Source organism: Setaria italica, chromosome I (genome assembly GCF_000263155.2).
Source record: "Setaria italica strain Yugu1 chromosome I, Setaria_italica_v2.0, whole genome shotgun sequence".
Taxonomy (NCBI): domain Eukaryota; kingdom Viridiplantae; phylum Streptophyta; class Magnoliopsida; order Poales; family Poaceae; genus Setaria; species Setaria italica.
The window spans coordinates 29,500,835-29,515,636 of record NC_028450.1 but is presented as its reverse complement, the minus strand read 5'-3'; the positions used below and the strand labels follow the sequence as shown (position 1 = coordinate 29,515,636).

General features: G+C 43.5%; 2 protein-coding genes across 2 annotated transcripts; both read left to right on the top strand.

The window, feature by feature from the left end:
• The first annotated feature begins 3,283 nt into the window (after positions 1–3,283).
• LOC101762887 (armadillo repeat-containing protein LFR) lies at positions 3,284–7,911 on the top strand. Its single transcript, XM_004952894.4, has 8 exons — positions 3,284–3,597; positions 4,812–4,981; positions 5,666–5,799; positions 5,899–6,146; positions 6,719–6,824; positions 6,914–7,052; positions 7,186–7,313; positions 7,412–7,911. Exons 1-8 carry the CDS (start codon positions 3,414–3,416, stop codon positions 7,671–7,673), a joined length of 1,371 nt encoding a protein of 456 aa, XP_004952951.1. The 5' UTR covers positions 3,284–3,413; the 3' UTR covers positions 7,674–7,911.
• Positions 7,912–8,804: 893 nt separating this feature from the next.
• On the top strand, positions 8,805–14,685 carry LOC101762485. The gene is made up of 9 exons (XM_004952893.3): positions 8,805–9,191; positions 9,301–9,528; positions 10,002–10,123; positions 10,870–10,930; positions 12,177–12,317; positions 12,937–13,044; positions 13,288–13,516; positions 13,857–14,105; positions 14,212–14,685. The coding sequence occupies exons 1-9, from the start codon at positions 9,069–9,071 to the stop codon at positions 14,292–14,294; spliced, it is 1,344 nt and encodes a 447-aa protein (XP_004952950.1). The 5' UTR covers positions 8,805–9,068; the 3' UTR covers positions 14,295–14,685.
• Positions 14,686–14,802: the final 117 nt, after the last annotated feature.

Here is a 14,802-nt window from a genome sequence, read left to right as displayed (position 1 = left end):
ATCTGACAGCATTGTTTCCCTACACGGTGTGCCTAAGACCATCATCTCTGATCGAGGAGTTCAGTTTGTAGCACGCTTTTGGGAACAGCTACAAGCATCCATGGTCACCAAACTCATCCGTAGCTCAACCTATCATCCTCAAACCGATGGTCAAACCCAAAAGAGTCAATCAGATCCTTGAAGACATGTTGAGAGCTTGTGTCATCCACTATGACAAAAATTGGGACAAGTGCCTGCCATTGGCGGAGTTCTATTACAACAATAGCTACCAAGCCAGTTTGAAGATGGCACCGTTTGAAGTCCTATATGGCCGGAAATGTCGGACACCATTAAATTGGTCACAAACTGGAGAAAGACAAACCTATGGTCTTGATCTAGTGGTAGAAGCCGAAGAGCAAGTGAAGGTACTTCAAGCAAATCTTAATAATACTCCTAATTAGTATCTAAACATTCGATGTGACGGGTGCTAAAAATAAGTCAGTGGAAGAAAACGGGGCCGAAGAATGTCTCTAGCTCCGTGGCCTGGCTTGTAAATTATGACGTGCTTACGTGCACTGCTTGTAAATTGTGACGTATGCATATGTTCATGGCTCCATGGCTCCAGGCCTACACATGCAGCTTCTCTGATAGAGCTAAAGTCGTTTTGAAAAACGTTTAGTAAAATAGCTTCTTTTGTTTCTCATGAATGGATGAAATATGTCAAATGCACAATATGCCATGATTTCTCTCTTGTTTATAATTTGAGTTTTGTATGATAAAAATATTAATGAGGAGAATTATATATTAGCCAATCATTATATTATTATATACTAATGATACCCTTGCTATATTTTTCTTTTTCCTTCTTACCCCTTCACTTATTATCCGATCCTTCTCTCTTTTTTTACACGCCTTTTTCTTTTTTGTTTTTCTCTCTTTTCTACCAGTCATTCGTTCCTCCTTGGACCTTATCTGTTCGGCGTTCCCTTCCTTCCCGTCTTTTCAACCTCCGCCGTTGATGCCCAGGCCTCCGGCGTCTCTGGTGCTGCTTGCTTCTGCTGGGCTGCTATTTGTTTCTGCTACGCCAGCAGCTGAGGTGTGGAGGGCAGGCCGCGTGCCAGCCGGGCCGGCAGACCACGCGCTCATGGCGGCCGCCACCGCTACTCCACTTTAGCCCCCGCGCAGGGATCGTATTTGCTGCCGCCCTGCTGCTCCCCCGCCATGCTGCATCTCACCGCACTCCCACCGCCCCCGCCGTGCTGCATCTCCACCGCACTCCCGCCGCCGTCCTTCCTCGTCCCCGCTGCTGGCTGCTTGGCGATGTCCCTGCCTCCCACTGTTGGCTGCCCGGCGCCGTCCTCGCTCCGCCTGCAGGCCCTGCCCCTGCGCAGGGATCGTATTTGCTGCCGCCCTGCTGCTCCCCCGCCATGCTGCATCTCACCGCACTCCCACCGCCCCCACCGTGCTGCATCTCCACCGCACTCCCGCCACCGTCCTTCCTCGTCCCCGCTGCTGGCTGCTTGGCGATGTCCCTGCCTCCCACTGCTGGCTGCCCGGCGCCGTCCTCGCTCCGCCTGCGCCCTGCCCCTCCCGAGTATAGGGATGGCAAAAACAGGGAGGAAGCCGCGGGGAGCCACATTTTTGGGCTCCCGCTCCGTGGAATGGCTCATCTCAGCGGGGACTTTGTGAAACATATGTGTTGAAAAAGACAGCATGGATGGTTGAAACATGAAATTTTGCAACATAAACAGTACAGGTGCATTTTTACTGTGAAAAGTACTCGAGAGTTGCTCATTGTTAAGGCCCCCCAACTCCCAACTTTGACACTATGCAAAAAGAAGATTCCCCATCACATCAAACTTGCGGTACATGCATGAAGTACTAAATGTAGAGAAATCAAAAACTAATTGCACAGTTTTGTTGTACTTTGCGAGACGAATCTTTTGAGCCTAATTAGTCAATATTTGGACAATAATTCACAAATACAAACGAAACGCTACAGTGTGCTACATTGCTATAACAGTGATTTTGCATCTTCAAAGTTAGGCAACTAAACAAGGCCTAAGTGGAAAAGGCAGCTTGATAGATAGTTTTTGTTTCCTCACGCATAAACGCTTGTGTTTTATTTAGGCTTAAGATTTGAAGGACCACGTACACAGTATCACCTCCACGAAACAAGTAACTAACCAACAAACAGAAAGGAGTAATAGACATTTCAGGTCTACCTCTTCATTCTGCTAGTAACACTATTTCGAATACAAACATTGCACATCAGCAAAACACTGGTTCTTGACAATTCAACTAGAGCACTACAAAAGAATTGAGACAATTAGATTTCCTAGGAATGTACCCGATATCTCAACTCATGTGACACCCTGCAGATATATCAAATTCACAATAACTGTTATGTTGTCTCGTTGCTCTGCCAATGGAAACTGAAGAAATGTGACGTAACTTCAGTCTCATCACCTGAGCAACACATAAACCACACCCGAGCACAGCAAAAATGCTAGCATGGAAAGTTTGATTGCTCAAGTACAATGCTAAGTTTGATTGCTCCTGAAATTTTGCAACATAAACAGTACTAGTGGATGAAACATTGCAAACCGAACCCTAAAAATCGGACAAAACCGAACCCTAAACCCTAAATGGAAAGAAATCCCAACCCAAATCCGCACAAATTAGCGAAGAAAGATGTCGGGCATGATGAACTCACTGGTTAGCCTCGCACACTTGTTCTCCTTGGCCTGAATAGCATCGCGGGACCGAATCGCCTCGGGGTGGTCCGCTGGGGCCGTCGTGGCGTCCATATCACGACTGGCCGGGCGCGGGCGGTGTGCGTGCGGGCGTGAGGAGACACCATGATCCTCCTCGTCGCTTGGCTCGCCAGCGCTGCCCTCTGCCGGCATCCTTCCCGCCGGCCGCGGCGTCCGCATCGCCACCGCAGGGGCGCGTCGGGTATTGGGTGAAAGCATCAGGTACTAGGTGAAAGCGAGAGAAGGGAAGGGGCAAATGGACGGGAGGGTGGCGTGCGGGAGGAGGAGTGGGGGGAGAAATGTGAGTGAAGCGAGCTAAGCTATCGGATCTGGCGGACAGTGGATGGTGCATCCGGACAGATGGGTAAGATGTCGGATGCATAGCATTTCCGTTTGGTTAACTGTTCACAACGTTATGCTGTCAGAGACACGCTTAGTTTAAAACCTCGAAACTCAAACTATGTCGTGGGCTATAGTCTTGACCCACCTGTCTAGCGCAAGAGAACGGCATGTATCACTTGGCCGTGGGAGGCGTATACCGCTCAATCTCCACCGTCCGAGTAATCCCGCGGATCGCCTTGTCCGCTTCGACACGGTGCCCACCCCAATTCCGAGCTCCGAGCACGCGCCGTTCTCCGTCGCTCCGCCCTCGAAGCTCCGAGCTCCAAAACCCTAGCCATGCAGAAGCAGACGGGCAAGTCCGGCGGGAGCGGCGGCGGCACGCCGGCGAAGCGCGGCCGCCCCTTCGGGAGCACCACCGGCAGCGGAGCCGCGGCCGCAGCCGCGGCGGCTGCTGTCGGCGACCCGGGGGCGCCCGCCGCGCTGGTCGGGCCGTCCCTCCAAGTACTCTCGGCCCTCTCAGGTAACCCGCTCATTCGTCTCCTCTCCCAGTTCAACTCAGCTTATGTGCGACTCTGGGGCATGAGGGGGGAATAACTCGGGTGTTGGTCCTATGAATTTGGGGTCGATTTGTTGGACGAAAATTATGGGCGTTAGACTGTGAAATATGCCTCTCTTTTTACTGCCTCCTAAGATCTGTGTAATTACGTGCTTGACACTGACATAAGGGGTATAAATAAGGCCTTAGAGGTCCAAGTTTTTGCCATCGGAGTGCTCATTTTATGGAGACATTTTGGATTAGTTTGTTGCCGTTGGTTTGGTTATCTTCTGAAGCAAAAATGTTGCTGCAGAGTATTACGGGTATGCATATTTGTAGTGTTGATTGTCAAATAAATGTTGGGAGAAAAATAGTCATCATGGTTATATAACATTTGCAGTGCAGATGATTTAGCTTAACATTCTTGAAGCCATCGTGTTAAGTAGCAGAGTTTACATACAATGGAAAAGGTTTGACATCACAAACAGACTCTTTATGAAAACTGTGTGATGCCATAGAACACTAACTAGCACGGTTTCTTTCAGACCTCTGCTGCACGTCTTGCTTAGACACATAATTCTGGCTTGGATGAGGCTATAGAGTTCTGGACAACTTTGAGGCTAACCTGAGTATCCAATTTAGACAGAGACTTTGTTTTTCAGTTCTTTGAAGGTCAAAGAAGTATCAAGAACCTGATGCTTGCCTCCTCTTCTTTTTTATTCTTGAAAATGTTTAGGGTAAACTGTAATACGCCTCACTTCCAGTTTGGATTGTTGTTGCTGGTCAACTTAGTTGTAATTCTTCCTGTCACATGAATACCTAGTAGAATTGACTGCAAACCTTTCTATGTGATGATAAGAATTTGGGCTTAGAAATGTTCACGTATGTGCACATGTCCTTCCTTGAGAGTGCATATAACTACATATAGGTTTATAAAGCGTGTACATGTCTTTTCATTTCCCAAGCTTGGAAACAGTTACTTTATACAGCTGACAAACAATGGCATGGCACAGTTATGCTTACCTTATTTTGTGTTCCTGCTCTCTATCATTTTACTCTTGTTTTGTCCTGTTCGTTAGAGGTGATGCCTCACGTTCTTTGTCATGAGCTTGAACTGCACAAGTAATCATTTTCTAATAACGGTTACCAGCATCGACCATTTGGCAGGACACTTATTTTTCTCTTTTGGCTTTTCTCAGATCAGAATAACAAAAGAATTGTCCTTGCATTGCAAAGTGGGTTGAAATCAGAGATACTGTGGGCACTGAATGCCCTTACAGTGCTCTCATTTAAGGAGAAGGATGACTTCCGACGTGATACAACACCTCTTGCTAAAGTTCCTGGGCTCTTAGATGCTCTTCTTCAAGTTGTATGTCCTGAATTCCCTTTTCATCTTTCTAGTTTGATTCATCTCTTACTAAATCATGCAATTTACATTTTATTTGAAATTGTATAGCAATTATGATTCTGTCTGCTAATCAGTGCTAATTGTATTTGCATAAAAATGCATTTGAACTAGATTTAGTCAAGCTAGCATTGCCCTTTAATATAAACACTGAAGGAAAGGGTAATGGTGTTTGTGGGATCTGGCATCATTGTCCATATAGGTTTGTAGCCATAAAACAAAGGGAAAAAGTCGTCTAATTTTGGTTCCCCAATCCTTCTCTCCTTTTATATTTTATCCACATGTTGCCAAAGAAGCAAGGGTAAATCTGCCCAGAATTCTCTTTCCCATACCCCATAAGGGTGAACCCTTTTTTATTTCCAGAATCAGATAAAAACAGATGCAAACCATGTCCTAGGAGGATTTGTGGGTGGTTTTTGGTGATGTGGCAGTGGCATCATTAACTTTTGCCATGTGGCAGCGACGTCATCCATGTGGAAAATGAGAGGGAGTAGGTTAGACTCATCTCATCTAATTTATATGGTTCTTACACCAAATTAACTTCTAAAATCTGCAAAGCAATGTACTGATGTGTCTGTCAATTTCTTCCAAAAGAAGCTACTCGTTTTGTTTTTTGCATTGTGTCTTATGCTTTGATATCTCGTACAGATTGATGAATGGAGAGATATTGCAATGCCTAAGGACCATCTCAAACCACCCAGAGTAAGAACTTTGGGTGCCAACACAACGCTCTCTGGCTTTGGTCAAGAGAACATGGAAAAAGTCTACTCTGACACTGGCACGTATGTTGTTACTAATCTTACCAAGATCCTGATAGCGTATCTCAGTATCCATGGCTGTTGCTGCCTATTCTTATGTTCTTTTAATTGTACTAATTACAGTACCTCTAATGATCAATCAAAGACCGAGGAGTCCAGTGTCACGAAGAAGCGCTCTGCAAGCTTTTGGTTTGATGAGGATGGCTTGTTTAACAATGATGATGAAGGGAGGGCAGAAAGGCAGCAGTGCGCTATAGCAGTCTCCAATATAATCCGTAATTTCTCTTTTATGCCAGAAAATGAGACTATCATGGTTCAACATAGGCATTGCTTGGAGACTGTATTTCAGTGCTTAGAAGACCAGAATAGAGGTAAAGCTTGAAATATTGCCCTGTGTCTTGTCTTCAGTTACATGCATTTATCTTCTACTCTTTTTTTTGCAGTCCATCAATCTAGTATTCTTTTATTAGATTAAATGTGTCTATGTCAATATTAGTGTTTGGCTATTCAAGTTTGTTGTGTTTTACGTTTTGTCATTACCTGCATATGAAAACCCACGGGTGGAGACATCCGCTTGACTTCGTCTTACGTGTGTGTTTTGTGGGTGGGGATGGAGGGTGAGTAGCGAATGCTTTAGGGAGGTACTCACATGGCCTGCGAACACCTGGGTTCAAGCCTAGTGAACTGCTTCTCAACTAGAGGCTCTACCAACCAAGCTATCATTAGCTCTCCACAAACTCAACCCAAAAACTGACTATTTATATATTTGGTCTTACACTGCAAAATAAGGAAGTGAGAGCTTTTTTGTTTATGTGTATTGAATGTCTGTTGTAACTTTAATGAGCTCCTGGGACTGTTTCATGTCATGGCAATTTAAATCCAGCTCTTTTTCCAACAGACTTAATGTGAACTAATGCTCTGCTGATTTGTTGTCATTGAGCAGAAGATGATGAACTCGTAACAAACATGCTGGAAACCCTTGTCAATTTAGCACCTGTGTTGGACTTGAGAATCTTCAGCTCATCGAAGCCATCATTCATTAAAATGACGTGAGACATAACTCTGAAGCTGTATTATCCTCTCTCCTTTTATTTTCTATATTGAAGTTAACTCATTTGCTGCTTTTTTGCCAAGACAGTGAAAAAGGTGCAGTTCATGCCATAATGGGTATGCTTTCATCTTCAGTTAAGCCGTGGCACTGTGCCGCTGCTGAACTGATTGGGCGTCTGATAATAAATCCAGATAATGAGTCATTTCTTCTCCCTGTCATTCCACAGGTAAATACTGCTGTTTAGCTCACTGTTTCATTTGGTAATAGTTTGGTGTTATATTGTCTATGCTGCATTTGAATAAAGCTATCTGTTTCTCGGCTGTTTAGTTGTCATACTTACATCGTGCTGCTTGATACAGATATACAAACGGCTAGTTGACCTCTTGAGTATGCCAGCATATGATGCACAGGCTGCTGCTGTTAGCGCACTCTACAATGTAGCTGAAGTGAATATGGATTGCAGGCTAAAGCTTGCCAGTGAGCGATGGTAAACATCTGCTTCACACAATTAGAGAGAGCAAACTAATACAGGAAGTGGCATTAACAATCAGAATTTTTTTGTCATTTCAATGTGAATTGAACCAGGGCTGTCGACAGACTTCTAAAGATTGTGAAGACGCCGCATCCTGTGCCTGAGGTCTGCAGGAAGACGTCAATGATACTGGAGAGCCTCGTCTCCGAGCCTCAAAACAGGATGCACCTCCTTGTGCATGAGAACACTTTTGCTGAGATCCTGACGACAGAAGGGAAATACTCGGACACCTTTGCTCGGATCCTATATGAACTGACTGCAAGGCCAAGCAACAAGGGGACCTCGGGGCAAGCTATCTGGGGAAACATAAACTGATGAACACGCTGGCTTGTAGTTTGTTGTTGAAATCTAGATGTAGGTACTTCGTTGACCATGCGTTGAGTTCCTGACGGCATGTACCAATTTTAGCTGTATCTAGTTTGCAGTTTGGCACCCTGACGTAATCTGAATGTATGTGTACTTTTGGTGGGTTGCTGAAGCCTGCTTTGTTAGAACACATCATTTCCTTGCTTACCATTTGCTGGAATCAGATGCCTCGAATTGGTTTTGCAGTGCTGATAAGAGTATGGAGTACAGTGAGTCCCTAGGTGTGATCACTTGCTTTGTACTGAAGCTATTGGAGTGCTGGCCCTTTAAGCAATGGCAGAGTGGGCTATTTAGGCCATGAGCCCATAAACAATTGTTGGAGAACAGGTTCTTCTGGCGTTGCTGCATAGAACAGGTTCTTCTAGCGTTGCTGCATAGCTGGAGGCTGGAGAAGGTTTTGATTAGATTTGTGATCACTTGGTTCCATTGCTTCAGATGCTCAATGCAAATGGGCGAAAAATGCTTACAAGCTAGTTTAGACTATCGGTGATTCTCACAAGCCAGTAAGCCACAGTTCTAGAAATATTCCAGCTCTGAATGGAAGCCTTGAGCTTTAGCGACAACGTGATGCCTTCTGCTGTTTGCAGCGAAGTTGCTTGATCCCAAGCAAAAGGCAAAAAAGAAGTTAGGCACGGCAAGTTCGCAGCTTTTTTCACCCCGGATCACGCCTTTTAGGCTAGCCCCCATCCCTGCAAAAGTGCAAAGCCAGAAATGTTGCGGCTTTGTTGACATCTTTCCCAGCTAGAGATGATCGCCATGATCATATTTTCCTTGTTCTAACTGCTCATGGCCAAATATGCTGTTGTTTTCTCCCCAGTAAGATCAATGACTTTGACTTGATATGCAGGCTCAGACTTGCTAACTCGGGGATCCTCCAAGTTTACATAGGATTTTCAGAGTATTTCAGCCAGAATTTAACTTTTCTGCAAACAAAACTCAAGGACCTGACTTACAAAGTTCCTACACGTTATGTTCTTCTCTAGAAGCTTCACACTTCACGCAGCGTGGTTAACAGAGGAGTGGATGGTCAGAAGGAACACAGCACGTAGATAGATTTCCACAGAATTCCACTGCATTAATTAAACAAGTGAAAAAAAGGGGGCAAACGGCCTCCGGCTTTCTTCCTCCCTCCCTGCGTCCGCCACCGGCATCGCCCTCGCCCGGTCGCCCCCACCACCACACGTCCACCTCCAGCCTCTGCCTTCCCCGGGATCCGACGCCTTGGAAATTGGAATATCCCCGTCTCCCTCCTGCCCACCTCCCGCAATTTCTCCTCGCCCGTCGCCTCGCCCACCGAGCGGAGGCAGAGCCAGAGCGCACTCTCCCATCCCGGCGCATCCCCCAATGGCCGCCACCTTCCCGCTCCTGCTCCTGCTCCACCTCGTCCTGGCCCCTTGCGCCCGCGCCGCCGACGCCGTGGTGTCCAGGATTGCCTTCGGCTCCTGCGCCAACCAGAGCGCGCCCCAGGTGCGCGACGGAATGCTCACCCCGGCTGGCCGTGCTTGCTCGCTCACTTTGATGAATGATGAGATCATGAGATTGTGACGGAATTGTTTCGTTTGCGATTTTCCTGCAGCCCATTTGGGACGCCGTCGCGGGGTTCGACCCGCAGGTGTTCGTCTGGCTCGGGGACAACGTCTACGGCGACAACAAGCGCCCGTTCCGGGTGTTCGGGAAGGAGCGCACCGTGGGGCCCTGGAAGAACGTGCCGCGGTTCTACCCCTCCACCGAGGAGGAGCTGCGGAGGCGGTACCAGCTCGGCAGGGCGAAGCCCGGGTACGCCAGGCTCAGGGAGAAGGCTCAGGTCAGCTTCTCTTCCGGGTCGTTTCTAGTGTCTGCTCGCCGCATTGATTGTTGGTGCTAGTCCAGTCGTGGGGCTGCTCTTTTGAGTCGGCATCACAGTGACAAACAATCAAATGTTACTGTTTAAATTCCATTGACTGCACTCGTGGGCTGATTATCTTACAGCAGTGAATAATGCATTTCAGATAGAATCATACTACATCCATTCTCAAATATATGACGTTTAGGACAAGCTAGCTAGTCCATTTTTTAACTAATAGCTTGTCGCCTTGTCCTAAACGTCATATATTTAGGAACGGATGGAGTATAATCGAATGTCCAACTATGGGCTAGGGTGGCACCAAATTGTAGTTGCCATAATATTTAGGACAGTCTAAAAATCTTCTGAACTTATGAAGAATCTTTGACACTGCTTCTTCCTGCTTCTAGAAGATATGAGAAACTGGTGTCACTATTGGAATTCATTAATTGCAGGTTATTGGAACATGGGATGACCATGATTATGGATTGAATGATGCAGGAAAGGAATTTAGTGGGAAAGTGTTTACTCAAAGGCTTATGTTAGATTTCTTGGATGAACCTGAAGACAGTAAGCGGTATGCACTTAGAAATACTGGAGTTGATCTTGAATTTCTTCATGTTTATCTTGTTATGCAGTTATTGTTCGCTAACCAATTTACATTCAGACTGAGCACTGGTAGTTTTTCAATAAAGCATGGAATTGTAACCTGCTTTACATACTTGTATGTCCACTAGCACTACTTCTATTTCTTCATTACAAAAAGCATCCTTCACAGAAAATATTGAATCTCATCATCACCACATTACTTGGGTAATTCATACTTAAAGCAATTATCTTATGACTAGGACCACAAAGTCTGATTTAACCATTATACAATCTTTGAGTCAATTGAGATACTTTTCTCGCTGTATTTCAACTCAAAATGGATCCTATCAACTTATAACGGCCTGATCCGCATTTACTAGATTTGGATTTGCCTCCGTCCTTTGTAGTTGTAGCACATATATATTCTTTCTGGTCATCTGTTAAACTGTTTCCATTTTTCATTTGTCTGTAGTTGCGTTCTTTGTTAGAAATTAAGGTAGTCTGGAATGTTATTGTTGTTGTTGCTCTCAATGTTATTTCCTTGTTGATTTATTGTCACAGTATGTCAAATCTTCTTCTATCCTTGGACCATACATTTCTGTATAAGTTTTAGGATCTGCGTACATACAGCCAATACACCAACATATGCCTTAAAATACTCTATTATTTTCCCTTTTTTAGGGTCAGCAAGGGGAGAAATGTCCCCACCTGATAATTTAATACTTGTTTGTTCAGGAGGAAACAAGCTGGTGTTTATACCTCATACATGTTTGGCCCTGAAGGAAAAAGAGTGAAGGTAAAGTCGATGCTTGTAGTCTTATGTCATGTTCAATTTTTGCATGGTTTTTCTATTTCGTGTTCAAATAGGATTATATCACAAATAATTGTATCAGTGATGCAGTGGTTCCTTCAATCTTTGATATATTCTCCTCTTTTTCATATGAACATGATAATATTAAAATTATTCCCAAAATGGAATATCTGGTTATCTGTAACTCTGTTTCAGCTTCATTGTTTGTTCCTTGAGTGCAAACTTATCTCAGTCATTGGTACTTTGTAGTTACTGATGTCCGAGTTTATAAGAAGTTAAGAACTTGCTACCCTGTGAATGTGAATCCAGGTTTTGGACATGTTTTCCAGTCATTACTTTGCTGCATTTTCAGATTTATGTGAAAACTAGATGCAGAAGTTTCTTGAAATATAGGGCATTGTACTTTTCTGGCAATTCTTTCTACCACGAATTTGATTGCAAGATAGTTATCAATTGTCCCAGTTCGCATATGATGGACAAAGAATTACTTCTTCTGATGTTCCCCTCCACTATGAAGATCAGGCAATCCATCCTATATTTATCTGATGAGGGTTGATCCTTATCACAATTTTTATGCTATATATTAAGTTGGCGATGTATCTTGTGAAACCAGCTAAATGTTGCAAATTCTGCGAAAACTAGATGTAGAAGTTTTCTAAGACTCTCAAGATAATATCAAATATAAGGGAAGTGTATGTTTGATAATGAATAGAAATGCAAAATTCAAGATGAAACTCAATTGCATTTGCAGGATGCAAAAAGACAGAATTCTTTTTTTAGACTAAAAAAATTCCTTGATGAACAGTGTGATGCACTGCTATACTGTGTTATCCCCTTTTGCATCTGGTAAATGCATTTTGAGTCTGTTGTTCAAATTTTAAAGTGATATAGAACATGCCCTTCTCTTTTATGTGTAAACTCTGAGGACTTCATATCTGGCTTTTGTGGATATTTAGCATTTATACAATTTAAATTGTCATTTACCTGAATTAAGTCTAGTACACAGTTATCTACACATACTTTGCACCTTTTCATGTCCCGATCAATATAAAGCATCAGCCCAGCAGTCATTTTAAGTATCATAAAGTGCTATTGGCGGTAAAGCTAGTATAAGGTCTAAAATGGTCGTGCATCAGGGCTAAATAAAACATATGACTAGTGCTTTCCCCTTCTGTTGCCAATTAGTTTCATCGTCAATTTTGAATTAAAAGATAACCACACAGTATTGCAGGTAATCTTGTTGGATACCAGATATCACAGAGACCCACTTTTAAGTGATGGAACTATTCTAGGAGATCCTCAATGGCAGTGGCTGGAGAGGGAGCTTCATGGTCCTCAATCAGAGATCACCATCATCGGATCTTCTATCCAGGTAAACATATTAAAAGTAAATATTTTTTTAGGACTTGTAAAACTAAATCTAGCAAGGATAAAAAATGTTCAGATAGAAATCATAGACCACGAGTTTTCACATCCAAAGCTATTAAACTTCTCACTCCCATGGATCCCAGCTTTCTGGATGAACAGCTCAGTTGCCAACTAATGGGTTGCCCAGAAGTTATGAAAAACTTTCACAAGTCCTGAAAGTTTTTGTGGTAGTGATAGTATAATAAATTCAGTTATTGCTTGGTTGGCTACTGTTTTTTCTCCCCAAATAAAACAGATGGTATATGTGATTGTTTTATGTGACAGAATTTCAATAATATGACATTTCACCTGGTGGCAGCTCTTTAGATGGACAGAGAGTATCCTACTGTTCCATTGCTCTCGCTTTTTATATGTCTTAATGCTTCCACTATAATATGCAGTTTCTGGGTACCTCCAGGCTGGGTTTGGTTCTCTTCTACCATAAATTAAAAATGACAGGGTTCTCCACTTGTGGTCAAGAAAAAAGTTACATATCGGATTGCATTTTTTTGGAATGCTATGCAGTGGAAATTTTCATCGGTATAACTATAGAGTAATTGCTTTATCCCCATGTGTCAATACAGGTAGTATCTAATCTTTCTGCCACAACTGGACCTTTGTTCTATGTGGAGTCCTGGGCACGCTTCCCAAGGGAGAGAGAGAGGCTGTTCAGATTGATTGACAGCAGTAAGGTTGGTCACTATTACTTTCTTGCGGGCAAGCTATTATATTATTATTCATGGTTTCAATCTTTCCAAAAGTAACAATCCTCCTTTAGCTGCGGCAAAGGAAAATGCAGTAGGTGCTGGCATATCTTTCTTCAATTAAACCTTTCGGTTCTGAGTCCTTTACAAGATACCATGATATCAGCAAAATGATTTTTTACATGTTCATTACTCTTATGAAACATATGCTGATTGCATGACTATTTGCAGAGAAACGGAGTAATATTTATTAGTGGTGATGTTCATTTTGGAGAAATTGCTAGATTCGACTGTGGAGCTCAATATCCATTGTATGATGTTACTTCAAGTGGTCTTACCCAGTCCGTTGAGAATTCTGTGCCAGCAGTCTTTCAACCTATTATGAGACTTCTGGCAGTACTTACACCAACTACCATGCGAGTCTTTAGCCCTAAGTGCCGGTATAAATCATGCACTACAGGTATGACTCTTTCTTGGTCTCAACTGTAGAAGTATGAATCCACAATGTAGGATAGCTATAATGTTTTATTTTACTCAATTTCTTTCTCTATAAAAAAGAAAAGAATAGATACGGAGGTTTAAATTTATTTAAAGCCTCGAAAAGATACAGTTCATTTGTAGAATGTCATCATAAAGCATCTGAAGGGAATGCCAATATTTTTCAGTACCTAGGCTACCTTATTTCCCTCTTAATATAATGATGCGCAGCTCTTGTACACGTTCCAGAAAAAGATTAGGTTATTTCCTGCTGTGTTGAGATTTTGTTACATTGTTAAATCATTTGGTGTTGCATTTTTCAGGTCAACCAAATTTTGGAGCAATTGAAATTGATTGGAATGCTGTACCTCCGCGGATAAAACTTGAACTAAGAGATGTTGAGGGCCATTCTGTTCACAGTGTGGAGTTCCCTATATCTGAACTGCAGCCATCAGGTGCGCACGCAATCAAGAAACAAGAACATGCTTTTCAACGGCACTGTACTCTCGAAACAGAGCTTCCATGGCTAACACGACACCGGCTCGCTCTGCTGTTCTTTGGCACCATAGCTGGTATGCTACTCGTATCCATGCCAATTATTCCAACCATATGAATCTACATTGTAGTCTTATGGATCTTTTGCGATGTACCTTTGTATAATTTCTTTATTGTGTGCAGCTTTTATCATAGCCGTGGTGCTGCTAGCAGCCACTTGCTTGTATAGTATCACAAGGTGCAGTAAGAAAACCAAGAAAGAATAGTTGTGAGGTGTGCCGAGGATAAAATTTAGATTCTCGGTCCAACTACACTTGGAAGCTGAACTTCACACTGACCAGGAGCACTGCAGGCCCTGCCGCGAGCCCGCAGGAAGTAAGATGACACCTCACTCCTGAGTATCAATCAGTACACCTCGCTGTGCAATTTACACAGCACAGATTGGATAGACATGTTAAGTTGTTAACTGACAAGTGATATACAACCTTGTACTGCCCCTCTATAGCTTAGCTTGCTGAATGTCCTTGTTTTCCGAGAGTTCTCCTGTCTTCGCCGTGTCCCTTTTCCCTTACCGTGCACTCAAGTACACAACATGAGTGCGTGAGGTCAGAATCGCATATTCTAACGAAGTACTGCTCTCGCATCTGTTTTCCCAAATTCTTGCTCATGGTGCTTATCGTGCGTATTACATGAGGGTGTGACATATTGTTTCTAAATCGTGCAATTATGGACAAAATTATGCGACACATGAGAATCGAACAATAAAATTTGCAG

Bases quoted from the DNA above. Each gene is read 5' to 3' on its own strand.
- LOC101762485 (XM_004952893.3), top strand. From the start codon at position 9,069: ATGGCCGCCACCTTCCCGCTCCTGCTCCTGCTCCACCTCGTCCTGGCC. The intron at 10,124-10,869 runs GTATGCACTTAG...TTGTTTGTTCAG, and splicing joins GAACCTGAAGACAGTAAGCG to GAGGAAACAAGCTGGTGTTT. The intron at 12,318-12,936 runs GTAAACATATTA...GTGTCAATACAG, and splicing joins TCATCGGATCTTCTATCCAG to GTAGTATCTAATCTTTCTGC.
- LOC101762887 (XM_004952894.4), top strand. From the start codon at position 3,414: ATGCAGAAGCAGACGGGCAAGTCCGGCGGGAGCGGCGGCGGCACGCCG. The intron at 5,800-5,898 runs GTATGTTGTTAC...TACTAATTACAG, and splicing joins GTCTACTCTGACACTGGCAC to TACCTCTAATGATCAATCAA. The intron at 6,825-6,913 runs GTGAGACATAAC...TTGCCAAGACAG, and splicing joins CCATCATTCATTAAAATGAC to TGAAAAAGGTGCAGTTCATG.